Genomic DNA, 20,157 nt, shown 5'->3' with positions numbered 1-20,157 from the left:
GGGATTGCATTGAATCTGTAGATTGCTTCAGGCAGGATGGCCATTTTGACAATATTAATTCTTCCTACCCAAGAGCGTGGGATGGATTTCCATTTATTAGTGTCCTCTGTAATTTCTCTCATGAGTGTCTTACAGTTTTCAGAGTATAGGTCTTTTACTTCCTTGGTTAGGTTTATTCCTAGGTATTTTATTCTTTTTGAGGCAATTTTGAATGTAATTATTTTCCTGATTCCTCTTTCTGTTCATTCATCATTAGTGTATAGGAATGCAACAGATATCTGTGTATTAATTTTGTATCCAGCAACTTTGCTGAATTCAGATTCTAGTTCTAGTAGTTTTGGAGTGGATTCTTTTAGGGTTTTATATGTACTGTATCATCTCATCTGCAAACAGTGACAGTTCAACTTCTTCATTACCAATCTGGATGCCTTTTATTTCTTTGTGTTGTGTGATTGCCATGGCGAGGAGTTCCAGAACTATGTTCAATAAAAGTGGGGGAGTTGTCATCCTTGTCTTGTTCCAAATCTTAAAGGAAAAGCTTTCACCTTCACACATTAAGTGTGATGTTGGTTGTGGATTTGTCATATATGGCCTTTATTATGTTTATAGCATGTTATTTTTTGAAATGTTTTTTAATTTTAATTTTTATTGAGGTATGTCCAGTAAAATGCATAAATCTTAGTGTATAGCTCAATTAATGTGTATACTGCTCTAGGATACTTTTAGTTAGCCAAATTACAGTAAATCTAAATACATAAACATGAAATAGGTATCTTCCCAGAGAATCCAATTTGTCTTTTTCTTTTAGATCCACACTATTAGAATAATCAGTGAAATCACCAATGGTTTGTTACTTTTCACATAAATTCTTCTTTGCTCTGAGTGACCAAAATGTCTTTTTTCCTGTGTTGGATATTTTTATATTATTAAAATTACCACCCCCCCGGGTGATAATTTTCCAAATAATTTAACAGATTCCTAATAACACTTTTCCTCTTTGACTAAATGAATACCTTAAGATTTTATAATTATTTTTATTTAATCATTTAGAATTTTAAGTTGTACAGTTATAAAAACTTATAAAAGATTTTACATATTCATTTCACTAGTCAAATGATAATTTTTGGTTAGGTAAGCCTGAACTGTTTAAAATTCTTTAAAAAAATAAATAATTAGTTGACATTTTTCTTCACATAAATAGGGCTTGCTTAGTATAGAAAACAGATACAAGTAGAAAAACGAAAAAAAAAACCACAGAAAGCCAGGCACATTTAAAATTTATGGAAGACTCTAAGAGACTAATAAGTAACATTTCATTAAGTGACTTTATTGTGGTTTTCTTGAGCACTTTGCTATTGCACTTAATTTTAGTTTGTCACTTTTATAAATAACACCATGGTGACTATGTTCAAGCATAACGTTTTTTCCTTGTAGTTCATACTTTTCTTGGTTCAGGATTCCAGACAGAATTATTTCGTCAAGTATAACAAATACTAATATATCCTTCATCTAGTTTCACCAGTCGTTAACATTTTCCACATTTGCCTTCTCTCATATGTATATGTAAATGACTGTCAAATATTCACATACATATATAATACACATTATTTTGGAACCATATAAAGGTAAGTTTCAGACGTTATGGCGCTTCACCTCTAAATACTTCCGCCTGCAATTCCGTGGAACATTCTTTTATATAGTAAACACAATACTTTGCGAAGAAAATTAACAATGATTTCATATTATCTAATATGAAGTCTAGAATCAGAATTCCCTAAATGTCCCCAGAATGTCCTTTATTTTATTTAAAAAAAAATCAAGGATCAAATTCAGGGTGATTCATTATACATTCCAGATTTTTATGATTTGTCTGGGTTTATCCTAAGGGTTCATGTTACATTTTTGGCAAGAATAGTTCATAGCTTATTTTATTTGCTTATTGCATCATATCAAGGGATACATAATGTCTTCTAATCCCACTGTTGGTAGTCCTGCATTTTATTATTTAAGGTTAACATGGTAGCTGTCAGATCTCTCCATTGTAATTAATGATCACCTGCGAACCTAGTTATCTCTTTGCACTGTGCTGACACCAAGGTGAGCAGTGATGGAAAGAAAATGACAAAACAGCATATTTGTGGCAATATAAATTCATGATTATTAATCTGACTGGATTCCTAAACTACAAGATAATCCTGCTGTGTTAGCTTGTGTTCTCCATCTCCACAATAATGAAGAAACAAACCTTTTCTCTTCTTAAGTCTGGGTTCTTTTACATTTTGTATCACTTTGAAAAAGATTATCTTGGTTCCTTCTACTTCCTGTAAGAAGGAAAGGGGTGTCCCTTCCCGCATCATAAACCAGCATAATAAAGCAGTTAAAAGTGCTAGCAATAGAGGTGAGAGTATGGTTTTGAATCCCACTTACACTACTTACCCATTTTACTGTGTTCTTAGTTATTAATCATTATATCTTGTTCTTAAGTTGCAGAAGAATTACCATTGTACCTCAGAGAGTACTTGTGAGGATTAAATAAAGTAAATCATTAAAATGCTTAGCATAGTACCTAGTCTATAGCATATATTCAAGTAATGTTAGTTCTTGCTGCGCTTCTTCTTAGGAAACTTAATGTATTAGTTGTTTTGTCTCCTGTATCTTCAACATCTCCCACTCTGTTGACCTCTTCCTATAAGCACTTAAACTTACACAAATATTTTCTACCTTAAGCTAACTAGCTAACCAATAACTACGGAAACCTTCCGTACACCTCACATCTATCTTCAGCTATTGTCCTGTATCTCCCTTTCAGAGCCATATGTCAACCACCAACATTTGCTGTAACCCTTTCCTCTTTCCTATTTACTCATCACACTGTATTCTGGTTTCTGCTCGCACCATTCCCATAAACTATCCCTGATAGAGTCACCATTACTTCTCTAAATTGATTTTTATTACTCTTTACTCTTAATGCTTCCGTTTCATTCTTCGTAAGGATCAAAGTGATCTTTGAAAATGCAGCTCTGATTTCATTCTTGTGTTAAAATTAGTTGATTTCTATTGTTGATATAAAGTCTTAAATCCTTACTGTAGTCCACAAAATCCTGTCTAAATGCCCATCTTTATCTTATAAAAATTTTTTCTTCACTTTAAGCACTTGAGCCAGGTAAGTCCTTTAATTTCCTTGAACAGGGTTCACTCATATCAGAGCGTTTACATTTGTCCCCATTTTTGGACCACTCTGCATTTTTACCTGTTTTCTTTTGGATAGTGCCTATCCTTTGAGGTTTCAGCTTAAAGGTCATATTCTCAGTAAAATCTTCCTGATCTGGTTCAGAAGAAGTGCAGCATCTGTACTTTTCCTTCAGATCACTCAACACAATTGTAATTAAATAACTGGGTAATTCCTCTGTGGAGGAAGTTCCATGAAGTTCCATGAAGGCAGGAACTGTAATTGACTTGTTCATTGCTGAATGTCTAGTTGTTTCACTAGAAGGTATTTGGGTAAGTATTTGTTGAATGAAAAATGAATTATTAGCATTCACTCATAGAAATATCATTCATCTCTTTATTCTTCAGTGGTAATTCTAAAACCTACAGATTATAAACTTCTGTTTAAAACTCAAAATGTTTGGAGTTTCAGTGGGTTCTGTGGAAGTTCTGCTGAAAACTTGAACCCTTCTTCCAGATGGTCTGAAGCTATAGTCCCAAGTGGCTGCAAACAAGTGATTTCTTTGAGATTTGTTTTGTCTTAAAAATACATGAGCACTTGGCATTCTGTTTCTTAATATTCTTACATTTGGTAAATAAACAGTGCCCAAAACTGGTACCGGGGGGTAGAATAGACAATCTTCTGATTAAACATTTCCAATTCTTTCAGCATTCTTCATTAGACAATGTTTCAAGTCCACTTAGTAGCTTTTCACAGTACTGCAAGAAACTGTCATCTGTGGTTCCAGAACTCAGTTCTCCAAGTATTATCAGCACAAAGATGTATTGAATGAGTGATGGGCAAAATATGAGGCAAAAACTGGAAATGCTTGCATTTATCAATTTCACTTTTGAAACTGATATAGGTTCAGTAAAAGTGAAAGTTTTAAATTGATGTATTTTTAGAAATAAGGTAAAATTAAATCTGTATCTTAAGACCATGTAGGCTTAAGACTGTAGATGATGTACTGTTGCACCCTTAATTCTGTTTTAGTAATGCTTTCCGAATCAACAAATGCTAAAAAAAAATACATTTTGATTTGAGAAAGTGGTTGTCTCTGTGATGATATGTGAAAATGTGTATTGTACCACTAATAGTGTGAATACATGCAGATGGGTTACCAGGAATCCAACAACTGAACATGAGTATGACTCCAGTTTTAGTATATAGACTGAATGCTGCAGGAAGTTCCAATTTAATTGAAATAGGGTTTACTCTTTAATGTGTATTTGAGAATGGTTAGGCAGATTTTCTACTTATGCTATTTACTATTCTAGTTAATTGCTTGAAGAACTGAAATAACAATTCCTGGAGGTTTTCATTTATTATAGTTTGTGATGAATTCATGTATTATACAATGTTTAGTATAATATGTATTAATTATTTATGTGTGTAACAGGCAACTCAAAGTTATGTTGACGAATGTCCTATGGACGGATTTAGGACGAAAATTCAGAAAGACCCTACCTAGAAATGATGCTAATTTATGTGATGCCAACAAGGTGCAATCAGACTCATTGCCTTCGACATCTGTTGACAGCCTAGAGACATGTCAAAAATTAGAACCTCTTCACCAAAGCCTTAATTTATCTAAAAGGTATGTTGTTCAGTATTGATTTTGTTCAACTTACCACATTTGAAATAAAATAAGTCCAATAGTCTTAAAAATAAGATTGTTGGAAGTAATCTTTAAGAAAATCTGCATATCCAGGTGTACCTCACTCTAAAGCAAATCTTAAAGTTGATAATCTTAATATACAAAGCTAACGATAGTTCACTTGTTAAGTAAATTGACATAGAATTATTTTTAAAAAGAAGTATCCTTAATACATTTAACTTACTTTATAATTTGATTCAAATTTATATATTTTGAGTGGCTCATTTATGACATAAAATGAAGAAATATATATGGACAGATAAGTATGGACCTAGATGAAACAGTATTTTAAAGGTATGTTAAAGATGCAGAAAATTAGAAAGGTATGTATATCTGTGCCTTGGCAGAGTTGACAGAATGTATAGATCATTTACTTTTTATTTTCTGCATCTTTAGCATACCTTTAAAATATTATTTAATCTAGGTCTTTACCACTTTTAACTTTGTGAGTCTTCTTGTATTTTACATGCATTTTTTAAAAAGGACATTGAATATTACCCCTAGATTTTTAATAGTAAATATGTAATTTAATTTTGAAAACCAACAAAATCAGTTTTGTGTTTTGTATTTTTTAAAAGATTTGTGTATGGAGTTTGAGGCTGACAAATTGGGAATTAACTCTGGAACTTGTGATTTATAATACACGATTTTAAATATATTTCCATTCACGGTTTTAACGCTTAAATGAATATTTTTTCAGGGAGGTACTGTGCTTTCAATTAAAATAACCTGTCATTAACTAGGTACTGTTTTGGTTATATGTTCTGTAGTCTGAATGATAGTGTATAAATGCCTTAAATCAAGTCAAGGTAAAAACTGATAACTTTCAACACAATTATTTAAAAAATAAAAGTGCAATTCTATCAAGATATCTGGACATAGTATTATATATTAATTTAAAGAAAGGGCACTTCTTTTTAAAATCATAGAAAGCTCAGTAATAAGACTCTACTACTCAATCATACTTGACATAAATTTGACTTTATAAAGCATCCTAAATCTTAGAGTCACACAGCTTAGATTCAGTAACATATGAAACAGTGTGCTCTCATTTTCCTAGATCCTAGTATTTTTTCCTTCTTAGCATGAGTGAACTATTCCCTTACTGTGCTGATACATCTAAATAAAGGAGCTAAAGGTATCACCCTTCCAATCTTTTTGATGCTTTTCAGAAGAAGTTTCAACTTTCCTCCAAATGACAAACTTATCAGTCCCATCATCCCATGTTTGTCCTTTTTCAAGTTAGAACAGTGTGATTAGAATAGTGTAATGTTTCATTCTCTCAGAAGAATAGTTTTTCTCTCTAGGAATTTTTAGCAGCTAGAGTATATATTCATGAAATTTAAATATAATATGAAGTAAAGAGTCCCAATAAGATTCTAATTTGGTTTTTACTGTGTGGGTATGTGAGGTTTTTTTTTTTCCCTTGTGCACTTCCTGGGGTGGTCCAGACCTTCCTCCTCAGTTCCAGGTGCCCTAAATTGAATTTGCTCCAAAGTGAATGCATCATCTGTGTTCTTGGACTTCTTCCTGTTTCTGTGTCCCCTCCCTATCCAAGTAGATGACTCTTCCATGCACTCAGTTCTCCATATTAGAACTTGGGTATTTTCCTGACTCCTCTTTCTTCCATACCCTTCATACCCAGTCATTTACCATGTCTGATTATTTTTACCTTCTGAAATGATCTCTTCTCCATGTTTATTGTCACTGCCTTGGTTCAAGCCCTAGTAACTTTGTGCCTTTATTATTGTGATAGTAACTTGATTGGGCTTCCTGTGAATAGTCTTTTTCTTCTTGATTATTTCCTTGTATTGTTGCCAAAGTGTTCTTTCTAAAAGGCAGATGTTACTTGTCACTCTCTAGTTTAACATCTTTCTGTGGCTCCACATAACCTTCAGAATAAAGTTCAAATTCCTTAGCTTGGCACACAAGGTCCTTAATGATCTCACATTGCCTGTCTCTAGCCGTGTGTTTGCCCACTACTCTGCATTCATGCTGTGATTTAGACTTAGGGAACTATATTGAAATTGGTAGCTCACTGAATGCATAATACTGTTTAATACTGTTTTATACCACTGAGATCATGCTGTTTTTTTCTTATCTTGGAAACAGTTCTCCTTTGCCCTTTTACTGACTTCTACTGGTCTTTATTATTGAGCTCATATGCCATCTTCTTGGGCAGTCTTCCTTGACTGCACTCCCTACACCTGCATTTGATACCTTTCTTTATCTTGCTAAGCAGCCTATTCATATATCATAGCCCAAACACTATACTTAGTTTTTCAGTTTCTCACCTTCTCTGACAGCAAACTTCCTGAGGACAGGGACTACATTTTCTTATTTTTCTTCTATTACTACTATGTAGCACAGTATTGGGCACATAGTAAATGACCAATTAACGTTTGCTTAACACAAGAAAGAGGTTTCTTCTCCACAGATTAACAGCTCCAGTCTTTTTTATTGAAATGTATATTCCTCCATCAGAACCAATATTTGCTCCATAATTTTGGTGACAACCAGGAAAAGAGATACTACAAGCTTCAAATAAGAAAATTGGAGAACTGTTGAGGTTACAGTTTTGGATAGAAGTTTTCTGTCTGGGACTTCCTATCTAGAATAGGAGACCTAGGCTTTCTTCAACTTTTGCTTAACTTTGACGTAATGATTTTGGTCTTATTTTCATTTTTACTTAGATAGGACTTCATTATTTCAGAAAGATGAAAGAAATATTTATTTTTGGTCTTAAATTTTACTTTAAAGTTTAATTATTGAGTAAACCAAAATTACTCATTTGATTCCAGAAATTGCATTCTAGGATCTTAAAGTAGTACTAATCTAAGTATGTTGACTTTTATGTAAGGACAGTTTAGCCTTTTAATTTCTGGATAAGATTGAGAAGAAAAACAGAAAACATGATCCAAATCAGACTTAAATACTGAAGAAAAGGTTCAAGAGTTTTAGGAATCTCAAGCTACCAAATTAAAAAAAAAACAAAACCATATTTTAATGTAGGTTTTAACTTAATATATGATTCACATCTATTTTCCTGGGAAAAAATTTCCAGACCTTTATAAACCTTGACATGAAACTAGGCAAGAAAGAGCCTAGAGGGACACATACATAAGGCTTTTGAGGAGATAAACCGTCTTCTGCTTTCATCAACTGGCACGAGAGATTGTTAGTGAAGGAGGATACAGTGTACCCATGTTCCATTAAGAAAAGGTAGCTCCTGGTTCTTGGAACCCCTCTAAATGGTATAATTATATTTATTCATTTTTTTTCTTAAATATACATATGTTTGATGTTTTTAAAAATTACATATTCCAGATATTGTGATGGTAAGACTTTTTGGACACTACAGTATTCCTGTCACCTTAAGATTTATTTTAGTGAGTAATATTTTAGTTGAGTGATAATTTACTCACTTGAAATTTAGCTTAGTAAAAGAAAAGAATGTTAGAAAATCTGTGAATCTCTTTAAGAGAATTACTCAAAAATTAAAATTTTTTTTCTACAGAGCTTAAGGAACTAATTTAGAAATCGTATTTTGAATTATATCATCTGGGGTAAGAATATATTTCTGAGAACCCTATTAAAATGTCACATGCCACAGTTTTAGAAAGGCATTCATCTATGTTACAGCAAGATGAAAATTAAATTAGTATTGTAATCTTTTTGCTTGTTACACTGTAGCTTTATTACCGGATATACTTATGTTATCTTTCGACAAGGGTTCTGTTTCTTTAAAAATTTGCTCTTGACATGAAGTTTGTATTAATAGTTCTTAACAGTTTTTCAAAGTTTCACCCTTATTTATCTGACTGTTTGAATCTTTCATGTATCTTACTGCATATGTAACAAAGGAACACACAATTTGTAATTGAGAAAACTGAGGGTTAAAAAGAATAACCATGCAGAGACACAGTCAAAAAATGACATTACCTCTCAAGCTAGTATACTTTCTGCTTCATCTCAGTGCATTACAAAATTTGTTACTGCTTTCTTTTAACATACTTATATTTTGAAGTGTGATTTCATAATATTAGTAAGTAAAGTTAAATTCTATTTTACATACTGATACTAGTTATATACTAGGGAAAAAACCTGGATAGACTATGAAATGACAATTTTCAGTCCTTCTTTACATATTTTGAGAGATGAAATACACACCTTTATATATTTCTTGTAAATTCAGAATCTTGGGACATGCTGGCTATCTCTGGAATTTCCATGTCTATTAATTTACATACACCAACAGACATCTTAGGTATTATGAACTTAGTCATCACTTTATCCATTTGTATTCTGTTAAGGCTATCACACAAAGCTCTTGGTCTCTTCAAGGTACCCAAACTGCATAAATTGTAAATAGTTGTTGAAAGATATTTGGACTATGGCTGTGTGTTACGAAGAACTGGATATACTGTAGGCGTTGATAACTATTTAAATATGTATCTTTCTAATAAAATATGTTCATTAAGATTGCGGAGCATGATAAATTATGATAATTAAGCACTATTTGAAAGGATAATTTTGACTTTGAGCAAGACTTCAATAATAGGAAAAGTAAAGTGAATTTTCATATTTTATGTACTTACTATGTGCCAGGACTTGTGCTGCTTTACATCTATTTTCTCATTTAATCTTAACAACTTTGTAAGGTAGATGTTATTCTCCCTATTTTAGAGGTGAAGAGATGAATGCTAAGAGGCGTAAATTATGGTAACTTGCCTAAGGTTTTTTAGTTATTAAGTGTTGAAATAAGACCTGACCCTGTGTTTCTCTCACTCCAGAAACCTTGCCTTTAACCCCTGTGCTACACGGCTTTTCACTCTTCTGACTTTAGTTTTTTTCATAAGTCAAGTAGGAATTGGACTTTATTACATATTTTATATGGCATCTAATTTATTAATCTTGAAGTGTTCTACTTAAAATTTTTCCTTGTGGCTTTTGTTCACACAGTAACAGAGTGCTTTCTAATTGAGTTACACCATGGTAGACATGCTGAGATAGTTCCTTGCACCTTCTGATAGTTTCAAAAGCCCTATAGGGCACTTGTGCTTCAGAGATGCAGCTTCTACTGCCATTTGGGATATATTCTTTTCAAGTGATTTTTGGGTGAATTTTGAAATTTCTTTCTCTAAGAAAGACTTGTAGTTATTTGTTTAACTTCAAAGATCTCCTTTATCCTCCAAGGTTCTTTGAAACATCCCTTATTTGCTTTTTCTTTCTTCAAAATCAAGCTTCAAAACAAACCATACAAGAATAGGATGATCATTTATTATTCAGAAGAGAATTCTAATCTTTAAAAATTTTCCTTTTCCTTGCTGTTATTTGTACTTTTTTTTTCTTCTTATTATTCTCTTCAACACTTTGTATAAGACTAATCTTCTGTGGACCCCATCTTCCCTATTTGGAGAGAACTTTTTTGAGGGACTTGACATTTTTAAACATATTTAAACATACAATAGGCATTTAAACAGAGATACTGAATGATAGCTGACACTTCTTTGATGTGTCTTCTATATGCCCCACATTTTCTCTTTATTTAAATACAATGGTTTTTGAATTATTTTTATGATGAATCATATTTTAGAATTCAATAATGATAGAGGACCATAAAAAGAGCTCATTGTCAATTCTTAAAATGAGTTGTTAATTTAGTATATCAGATTCTCTTATCTATTAAAAGTAAGTGCATTTTTATTTACACTAAAATATTTATTTGGAAAAAGGTATTTTTAACCTAAATAAAATTGTCTTTACTAATATTCCTGCATTTTTCCTAAAGTATTGAGAACCACAGTTGAGTTGTCTTTAGTAATTCATTTCATAACAATTCCTAGTGTGAGATCAGATAAAAGAAATCTTGAGACTTCTTACTGAGTCCTATATTGCCTCTATTCTTACTTCAGATCCAGGAATCTAAGGAGGGTTCTGTGAGGCATCAAATATACAAAGCAGAGAGTAATAAATAGGATCCTTAGAGATATAAATCATACAAGGAGGTAGAAATATATCTTTGTCATCCTGTCCTCACAGTGATTATAGTAGATGGCAGATTTCCTTTCCCTTCTTTCTTCACTGAAACTCTGAGTTCAGGGGTTGTATTTACTACTAGCTTATTTTTAGATCATATATACTATTTAATCATGCAATGCTTTTTATGTTGGCTGTGCTGCAAATAAATATTTTCAAGGGTTTCCTGAAATATCTGTAGAAAAGCTTAGTTACCTGGGATCTATGGCAAGTAATTATTGAGGATACAGTGTGGTGGAATTAAAAAAGAAAAAAAAGAACGGTTCCAGGTTATTTTACTGGGAAGGGTTACTTATACTCGGGAACCCATTTAACCTTTGCGAGCTTGAGTTCTTCATGTTTAAAATAAAAGATGACTGAATTATTTTAAGGTTCTCCTAAGATCTGAAATTCTGTGCTGTCTGGAACATAGTGAAAAGAACATAGTGCTTCAATGTCTTGAAGATAAAGAGTACCCTGAAGTACTATAGCAAATGTCACAAAGTACAGGAAAGCTCGCATTTTTTCACTTAAACAGAAGTATTCTGGCCCTTTCTAAATGTTATCTATTCTTTTGCACAAAGGATCAGTAAAGTGCTGCTAGTAAAGTATTGATAACAGTCAAAGGGAACATCTGATAAAGAGGAGATAGAAAAATTAAAATATGCAGTAACAAAAACTGAAAAATCAGAATAATTTGGTTTGAGCCAGTCAGTTCAAGACCAAATAGTTGTCTTGAGGGCATCATTGTAGTGTGGCAAAGGGCATCAGTTGTTCATAATAAAAACTGGCTAAGAAAAAACCATACTATTCTCTTCTGTTTAAGAAGAGACTGAGCTAAGTACAGTACATGAACCCTTACAGTTTAAAATGGCACTTTAAAAATAGAGTTTAAGTTTCTAAACATTTAATTTATTGACTCTTTCCCTGATGCTATTGTTTAAAGCATATGTATTACTATAAGTATATGTGTTGTTTCAGTGTGGAATCTCTGATTACCATTGATGTAAACTGACTGATGTCTTTCCTGTTGGATTTATCATTTGTCATTTGTCAATTGTAAGCATGTAATTACCTATCAAGGACCTTTCTCCTGAATGAGAAGAGTAACGATTTCTTAAGTTGGTCTGTAGTAACGTGTTTTTAATAACTACAGGAAAAATAAAGCATTTTTTGAGAAAAATTAGTTAAAATTTTAAGCACCCTAATGGCATCCTTTAGTATTAGTTAAAGCCATTATAGTGGCAGGCTAATCTATGCCTATTTATGAGACACAGTACTTCTAGAAACAAAAAAAGAGTGTGTTCATCCAAAATTTTGAGTATATATGGGTTGATTTCTAGTGTGGTATAGATCTAATAGCTTACTTGTGCTAAGATGAAATGTTTGAAAATTCAACTTCCTAGAAAACATTTTTTGCTGGAAACTTCCATACAGTACAGTGTTTATTTTGTGTGACAGGATACCCAGAGTTATATTGACGAATGTCCTGGGAACGGAGTTAGGAAGAAAATACATAAAGACCTCATCTGTAACTGAGGCCATTTTGAGTGATACAGACAACTTGCAATCAGAGCAGCTTTCTTCATCATCTGATGGCAGCCTAGAATCTTGTCAAAATCTAAATCCTCACAAGAACTCCTTTTTATCTGAAAGGTATGTTTAGCGATAACTACACTCAAAATAAATATAGTTTTTCTTATGAGCCTTCCTCTTTTCTTACCCCCAGACATGTTATTGTAAACATGAAGAATATGTGCACTGATGGCTAATATAATTTTTCTTCCCTGATTGCTGGAGTGGCTGTTGTAACCAATAGTCCATAACTAATAATCAGTTTCAAAACGTACCGGTCTTTCTACTTGTGTTTTGGGCAATTATACAGATTCAGTGATAATTTAGTTACATAGTTCATTATTTCAGTTTATTTGTCTGGTATAATTGAAATCCATTCCCTTATATCTATTCCTCCTCCTTCTCTGTCCTATTTACTCATTTCGTTGTCTGTCTGTCTGTCCATCAATCCATCCCTCTATCTTGTCTTATTCACTGTTTTTATGTTCAGATTCTAGAACTGTACTTGGTATTTAGTACTCAGTAAATATTTGCTGAATGAATGAACATGTTCCTCACAAAAATGGTTTGAGATAGTTGAATTCCATTAACAAATCTGACTTACTGTGCCAATAAGAGAAATGGAAATCTGAAAGTGCTTTTTGTTTTAAGCTCTGGGAGATGCTTGTGTGGGGTATGTAAATAAGAAAGAAATTGTGGGAAGAAGCTAGAGGATGTCAGTTAGTAAATACTACTAGATCTTTTAACTTTTCATTTACTGTGAACTTTAGTTATTAATTTTCTGCTTTCAGCCATTACAATAAATAGTTTGATCTGAGTGAAAAATTGCTGCTTCAGTTAAAAATTTTTTTTTTGTTTTTGCCCTGAACCATTCAGAGGTAACTTCTGGTATGTATTTCTCTTTTAAGTCTAATTACATTGAAGAGTATTTATAATTGCCTTTTTAAAGATCTGTAACAAATTTCTTAACATTTCTAACACATTGTATTTTTTGTAAATTATTTCTTATGAACTTATCATTTAAAAATTTTTCTCCCTTTGGAGAATATTTTATGTTTTTACCTAGGTTCTGCTTAGTCAATTATTAGTGACAATTTTTTTGTCTTTTATTATTTATTCATTGTTTTATTGAGATAGAATTGACATACAACATTGTGTAAATTTAAGGTGCACAGTGTGTTGCTTTGGTAGGCTTACATATTGCAATATGATTACCACCATAGCATTAGCTTGCATCTCCATCATATCAGATGATCATTTCTTTTCTGTGGTAAGGATATTTAAGATCTAGTCTTTTAGAAACCTTGAAGTATATAATACAATATTGTTGACTATTTTCACTGTATTGCTCATTAACTCTCCAGAACTTACTCATCTTATTCATCAAGTTTGTATCCTTTGATCATTTCCTTAATTTCCCAACCCCTGTTAACCAGCAATCTACTCTGTTTCTGAATTCAGTGTTTTAGATTCTATACATAAGTGATATTATACAGAGTTTATCTTTTTCTATCCAACTTAGCTTACTTAGCTTAATCTTCTTAAGGTCCATCCCTGTTAAAAAGGGCAGGAATGTATTTTTTAACACCTGAAACTAATGTATCTACATTTGAGTGATTGTACAGGATAAAACAAACGTTAGCTAACATACTAAGACAAAACAACAAATATCAGTGACAATTTTAACTTTGCATCTTATTAGGCCTCCATCTGAATTTGCTGGAAAAAAAAGTGGCATTATCCAGTTACTAATACATTTAATATATAATTAGAGATATTAGAAATGCATTATCATTTTGTACTGTGGGTGTTTATTTCTTCCTCCTCTACTAGACCATGAGCTCCTAAAGGAGATAGCATGTCTTATTTGCATTTATACATGGTGCTTAGTTAAATGCATATTGAATTTTGTGTAGTTAGGTTAATGTTCATGTCATTTAACTTTGAGCTTTGGTTTCCTGAGTTGTAAAAAGAGAGTAATTTTAAATGACCTTTTCTACCTCACAAAATTATTATCTCTTTTACATCTTACACGTGAGAATTTTTTGTGCACATAAAATAACTTAGAAATAAAATGTTATTATTGGAATTACTTGATATAGAAAAAGTCGCTATGATGAATGGTTACCATGGAATTCAAATGATACCAGTGTACATTCATGCTTTTTGGAAAAAAAGCACTATTGGTGAGGATTCTGTGAAACTATAAAATTGTAATCTGTACTTTATAAGCTTTATACCAATCTGAGGCTAAAGTTTAATGATAATAGGGTAAAACTTCTGGCTATTTCTAAAATGTATTCAGTAAGAACTTTAGCTCTCCTTAAGTCCCTTTAAATAGTTATGAAATTTCCAGGTGGTATTTCATGTAGGCCCTGAAAATTCTTCTTGGTGGTAGTTGTATTTGATTCTTGCATTTGGCATAAGCATAGATTTTGGGCCAGATATCTGGATTCACATTTTAGCAGTACTACTAACACACTGACTTACCCTGGGCAAATTACTCTGTTTTAAAAAGGGATAATAATACATACTTTATAGTATTATTGTGCAGATTTAAGAAGATAACCTATGTAAAGTCCCTAAGATAATGCCTGGAACTTAGTAGGTGATTTATAAATGGTAGACATTATTTTTGTGTCTTTCTTATCAGTGCTGGTATCAAAAGTGCCATTTAAGGCTGTTGCTTTGGTTAATGCACTGAAGGCTTCTGTAGTGAGAATGCTGATCCTAAAATCGCTGCTAATCTCTGTTGTCATTGTCAGTGCTGTCAAGGCAACTGTCACAGTCATACTAGTATTACCATTTGGTTAAGTAGGAGTACTGCACTCCCCTTAAATGAAGCTTTAGTTCTCTCTTCCCTTAAAGTGAGTTCATTTTGAAGAGACCCCAAAGCGCCCCAAGGAAGTAAATGGCAAGAATGGCCACACCATCACTTCAGTGGATGTGCTCCATAGAAACGAAATACAGGATTAACACAAGGTAGGCTCGAGGATGGGACTCTTGTAACCAGCTTCCTCCCAGATTGCCTATCTCAAGATCAGGAAGAGTAAATAGAAATTATTTGGATCTTCTCAGAAGGAGACATGATGTTCTGACATTATTGTTATTCTGTTATTGTAGAGAACGTGGTAAACATGCCAAAACTCTTGTTACAAAGATACAATGTCAAGTAGCAACTAAAAATTGGTGAGTTGAAGAATGGGGGCAATCACTGAAAACAGGAGGTTTTCCCTGAAAGCATAACACTTGTGCCTTAGATGATACATATGGAAAATGTTATATAAAGGCTCAAGTTTTGCTATAGCTAAGCCTGTCTTTAGTGTTCTTAACTGTTATTATTGATCATAACAACAGCCTGAATGAAGTTATGTAGGAAAAGCATCTTGTGTTTTGTGCCAAAAATAGAGGGATAATAGAAAACACCAAAGGGAGAATAGGAAATTTAAATTAAAATGGTTCTTGAAGTAGCATTTTTATTTTTTCTAGGTGACAATTTATCATTTTAACCTACAGTACTTAATTATTAGGCTTTTATATTGCCCTTGTAACAACTTTTAACTAATGTATGTTAAGTCTTTACTATGACGTTACATTGTGATAAGTGTCATACCTTTCTTAACTTATTTAGTATGTAGGCAGCTTAGGCCAACTTGTGTTCTCTGCCTCTTGTATGCCTCAGTTTACCTCATCTCTAAATGAGGTAATAATGCCTAGGTATGCTGGAGGAATAAATGAGAAAATTAGGTTTTCTTTTTTAGTTTGATTATTTTCCATATCAATACAGAGAGATCTATTTCATTTTCTTTTACATGTATGTACTTCCAGTGAGTAGACATGTAGGGTATTTTTCATTTCTGTTTATATAGTGATGCTACAGTAAGTGGATTATATATACACCTTTGTGTATTTCTTGTAAATGCTTGTAGTGCCATTCTCCTATATTTTAACCAGAATTAAGGGTTATCATTGAATTTTTTTTGACAGCTTGCTGCCAAAATAGAAATTTTCATTTTAATCATTTTTTATTTTTAGTGAACATGGATTTTATGTTTCTTATATGTTTTCTCTTTGGTCTTTGTATGTATTGTGGTGTTCTATCTCTTTCTTATTGATTTGTAATTACTCTCATTAACAGTATTAACTCTTTGTTATATATTTGCAAAATTTTTCTCAAGTTTCCTATTTTTAGTTTTACTTTGTTTATAGTATCTTCTATAAAATAGAAATTTAAAATTATGTTTTGCAAAATCTGTCCATGTTTAAACCCTGTATTTTCATTTATCCTTTGAAAGACCTCCTCAACCCCACATATAGTCAACTACTGTTTTAATTTGTGATGCTTTATATGTGGTATCAGATCCAGAACAACAGTTTGGAGATTACTTTTCTAATTGAAGTTCTGACTACTTTTTTGGCTTACTGTAGTCTGGCATAAATATCTATGAATAGTTGGGTTGCTCACCTTTTGGCTATTGTGAGTAACACTATTAGGAACATTGGTATGCAAGTATCTGTGTCTGTGCTTTCAGTTCTTTTGGGTATCTACACAGAAATGGAATTGCTGGATCATATGGTAATTATGGTATTAATTTTTTGAGGAACCACCATAAATGTTTTCTATAGCACTGAGCCATTTACATTGCCAGCAGCAGTGCACAGGTGTCCCAATTTTTCTACATCCTTGTCAACACTTGTTATTTTCTGTTTTTATGTAAAAGACATCTGATGGGTTTGAAGCAGTATCTCATTGTGGTTTTGATATTGATTTGCTTATGATTAGTGATGTTGAGCATATTTTTATGTGCTTATTGGTTATTCATGTATCTTCCTTGGAGAAATGTATATTCAAGTCCTCTGCCCATTGATAAATTGGGTTGTTTTTTATTTCTGAGGTTTAGGAATTCTTTATGTATTCTGAATATTAATATCTTATCAGAAATATGATTTGCAAATATATTCTCCCATTCTTTGGGTTGCCTTTCCACTCTATTGATACTGCCCTTTGATGTAAAGAAGTTTTAATTTTGATACAGTCCAGTTTATCCATTTTTCTTTCATTGCCTGTACTTTTGGTATCATGTAAGAAATTTTTGCTAAATCTAGTGTCATGAAGATTTTCCCTTATTTTGAGAGTTTTATAGTTTTAGCTTTTTGATCTGTTTTGATTTAACTTTTGTATATGGTGTTAGGTGAGGGTCCAACTTCATTCTTTTGCATGTGGATATCCAGTTTTCCCAGCATCACTTGTTGAAAAGGCTATTCTTTTCCCATTGAATGATCTTGGCACCTGTGTTGAAAATCATTGAACCATATATGTGAAGGTTTATTTCTGGGCTCTTTATTATATTCCATTGGTCTATGTATCTGTCTTTATGCTAGTGCCATGCTGTTTTGATTATTGTAGCTTTGTAGTAAGTTTTGAAATCAGGGAGTGTGAGACTTTCATATTTGTTGTTTTTCAATATTGTTTAGGCTATAGGGGGCCCTTTAAGACTCTGTCTGAATTTTAGCATAGGTTTTTCTATTTCTGCAAAAAAAAATCATTGTGATTTTGATAAGATTGTATTGAATCTGTAGATTGCTTTGGATATTACTGATTTATTAACAATATTAAGTCTTCAAATCCATGAGCATGGAATATGTTCCACTTATTAATGTCTTCTTTAATTTCTTCCAGCCTTGTTTTGTAGTTTTCATTTTATAAGTCTTATTTCCTTGATTAAATTAATTTTTGTTTTTCTTCTTTGAAGGTATTATGAATGGAATTGTTTCTTAATTTTCTTTTTTTATTGTGTGTATGTGTGTAATTTTTAGTTTTCTACATATATCATCTGTAAACAGATTATTTTATCTTCTTTTTCCAATTTCATTGCTTTTTCTTTTTCTTACATAATTGTTCTGGCTAGAATTTTCAGTATTATGGTGACTAGAAGTGGTGAAAGTGGGCATCTTTGTCTCATTTCTGATTTTAGAGGAAGAGCTTTCAGCCTTTCACCATTATGATGTTTACTGTGTTTTTTTTCATATACGGCTTTTATTATGTTGAGGTAGTTTCTTTCTATTCCTTGATTGTTGAATTAAAAATTTTTTTTAATAATCAGGAGAGGGTGTTGAATTTTGTCAAAAGGTTTTTCTTACCGAGATGACTATGTGGTTTCCCTCCTTCATTCTGTTAATGTGATGTATTGCAATGATTGATTTTTGTATGTTGAATCATCCTTGCATTCCAGGAATAAATCCACATGGTTATAGTGTATAATCATAATGAGCTCTTGATTCTGTTTGGAGCATATTGAGGATTTTTGCATCAGTGTTCATAAGGGACATTGGTCTGTAGTTTTCTTATAGTGTCTTTCTTTGGATTTGGTATCAGGGTAATGCTGACCTCATAGAATGGAAATCGAATAGGAAGTGTTCTATCCTCTTCAATTTATTGGGAGAATTTGAGAAGATTATCTATTAGTTCTTTAAAGGTTTGGTAAAAATCACTGGTTATTTATTAGATCCAGGTTTTTCTTTTGTTAGGAGTTTTTTTGTTATTGACTCAATGTCCTTACTAGTTTTGTGCTTATTCAGATTTTCTATTTCTTTGTGATTCAGTCTTGGTAAGTTTTGTGTCAATAGGAATTTGTTGACATACAATTGTTCATCATATTCTCCTGTAATTCTTTTTATTTCTGTAGGATTGGTAGTAATGTTCTCATTTTCATTTCTGATTTTACTACTTTGAATCTTCCCTTTTTTTCCTTGGTCCATCTAGCTAATAGTCTGTCAGTTTTGTTGATCATTTTGAAGAACTCACCTCTGGTTTTGTTGATTTCCTCCTGGTTTTTTTTTTTCTGTTTATTTTTCTTTGCTGTAATCTTTACTATTTCTTTCCTTCTACTACCTTTGAATTTAGTTGTTATTTTCCTAGTTTCTTAAGTTGTAAAGTTAGGTTGTTTATTGAGATATTTCTTCTTTTTTAATGCCAGCATCTTAGTTATGCATTTTTCTTTTAAGCACTTCTTTTGTGTTTGGATATGTTATATTTTAATTTTCTTCATTCCTAAGCATTTTTTAATTTCCCTGATTTCTGCTGAGATCCATTGGTTGCTAAATAGTGTGTTCAATTTTTCACAAATGTGAATTTTCCAGTTTTCCTTCTGTTATTGGTTTCTAAGTTCATCCTATGTTGTCAGGGAAGATGCTTTGTATGAAATTTATCTTTCTAAATTTATTGAGACAATTTGTTGTCTAAAAATATGGTCTGTCTTTGAGAATGACCAGCATGTGAAATTGTGAAGACTGCATCTAGTCTGTTGTTGGGCAGAGTGCTCTGTGTATGTCTGTTAGGTTGAGTAGATTTTTTTGTGTTGTTCAAGTCCCCTAATTCCTTACTTATCTTCTGTCAGGTTGTTCTATCCATTGTTGAGAGTGGGGTATGGAAGTCTCCAATTGTTGTTCAACTATTTTTCTCTTATGTTCTGTTAATTTTTGCTTCATATATTTTGATGGTTTTATTAGGCATGTAAATGTTTATAATTGTTGATTCGTCTTGTTGCTTTTAATCTTGTGCCAATATATAATGTCCTTCTTGTCTCTCATAAACTTTTTGAATCAAAGTCTATTTTGTCTGATAATCTTATAGCCACTCCAGCTCTCTTTTGGCTAGTATTTGCATAGAATATCTTTTTACATCCTTTCTCTTTCAACC

At 32.2% G+C, this 20,157-nt stretch overlaps 1 protein-coding gene across 10 annotated transcripts in view; it reads left to right on the top strand.

Annotated features, from left to right (window-relative positions):
- Positions 1 to 20,157, top strand: part of SENP7 (SUMO specific peptidase 7) — a 208,348-nt gene that overhangs the window by 107,019 nt on the left and 81,172 nt on the right. For 4 of the 10 annotated variants that reach the window (XM_057502253.1, XM_036916464.2, XM_057502279.1 and 1 more), the window contains 2 exons: positions 4,608 to 4,805; positions 12,345 to 12,539. The exons of 1 other annotated variant lie outside the window; for it this stretch is intronic. In XM_057502253.1, the coding sequence (XP_057358236.1) occupies positions 4,608 to 4,805; positions 12,345 to 12,539 (393 nt within the window). The remainder of the gene's footprint in view (positions 1 to 4,607; positions 4,806 to 12,344; positions 12,540 to 20,157) is intronic. 5 more of the 10 variants (XM_057502256.1, XM_036916468.2, XM_057502289.1 and 2 more) reach the window with 2 other exon arrangements.

This window comes from Manis pentadactyla, chromosome 1 (genome assembly GCF_030020395.1).
Source record: "Manis pentadactyla isolate mManPen7 chromosome 1, mManPen7.hap1, whole genome shotgun sequence".
NCBI classification, from domain to species: domain Eukaryota; kingdom Metazoa; phylum Chordata; class Mammalia; order Pholidota; family Manidae; genus Manis; species Manis pentadactyla.
This window is presented reverse-complemented; position numbering and strand designations above follow the sequence as displayed.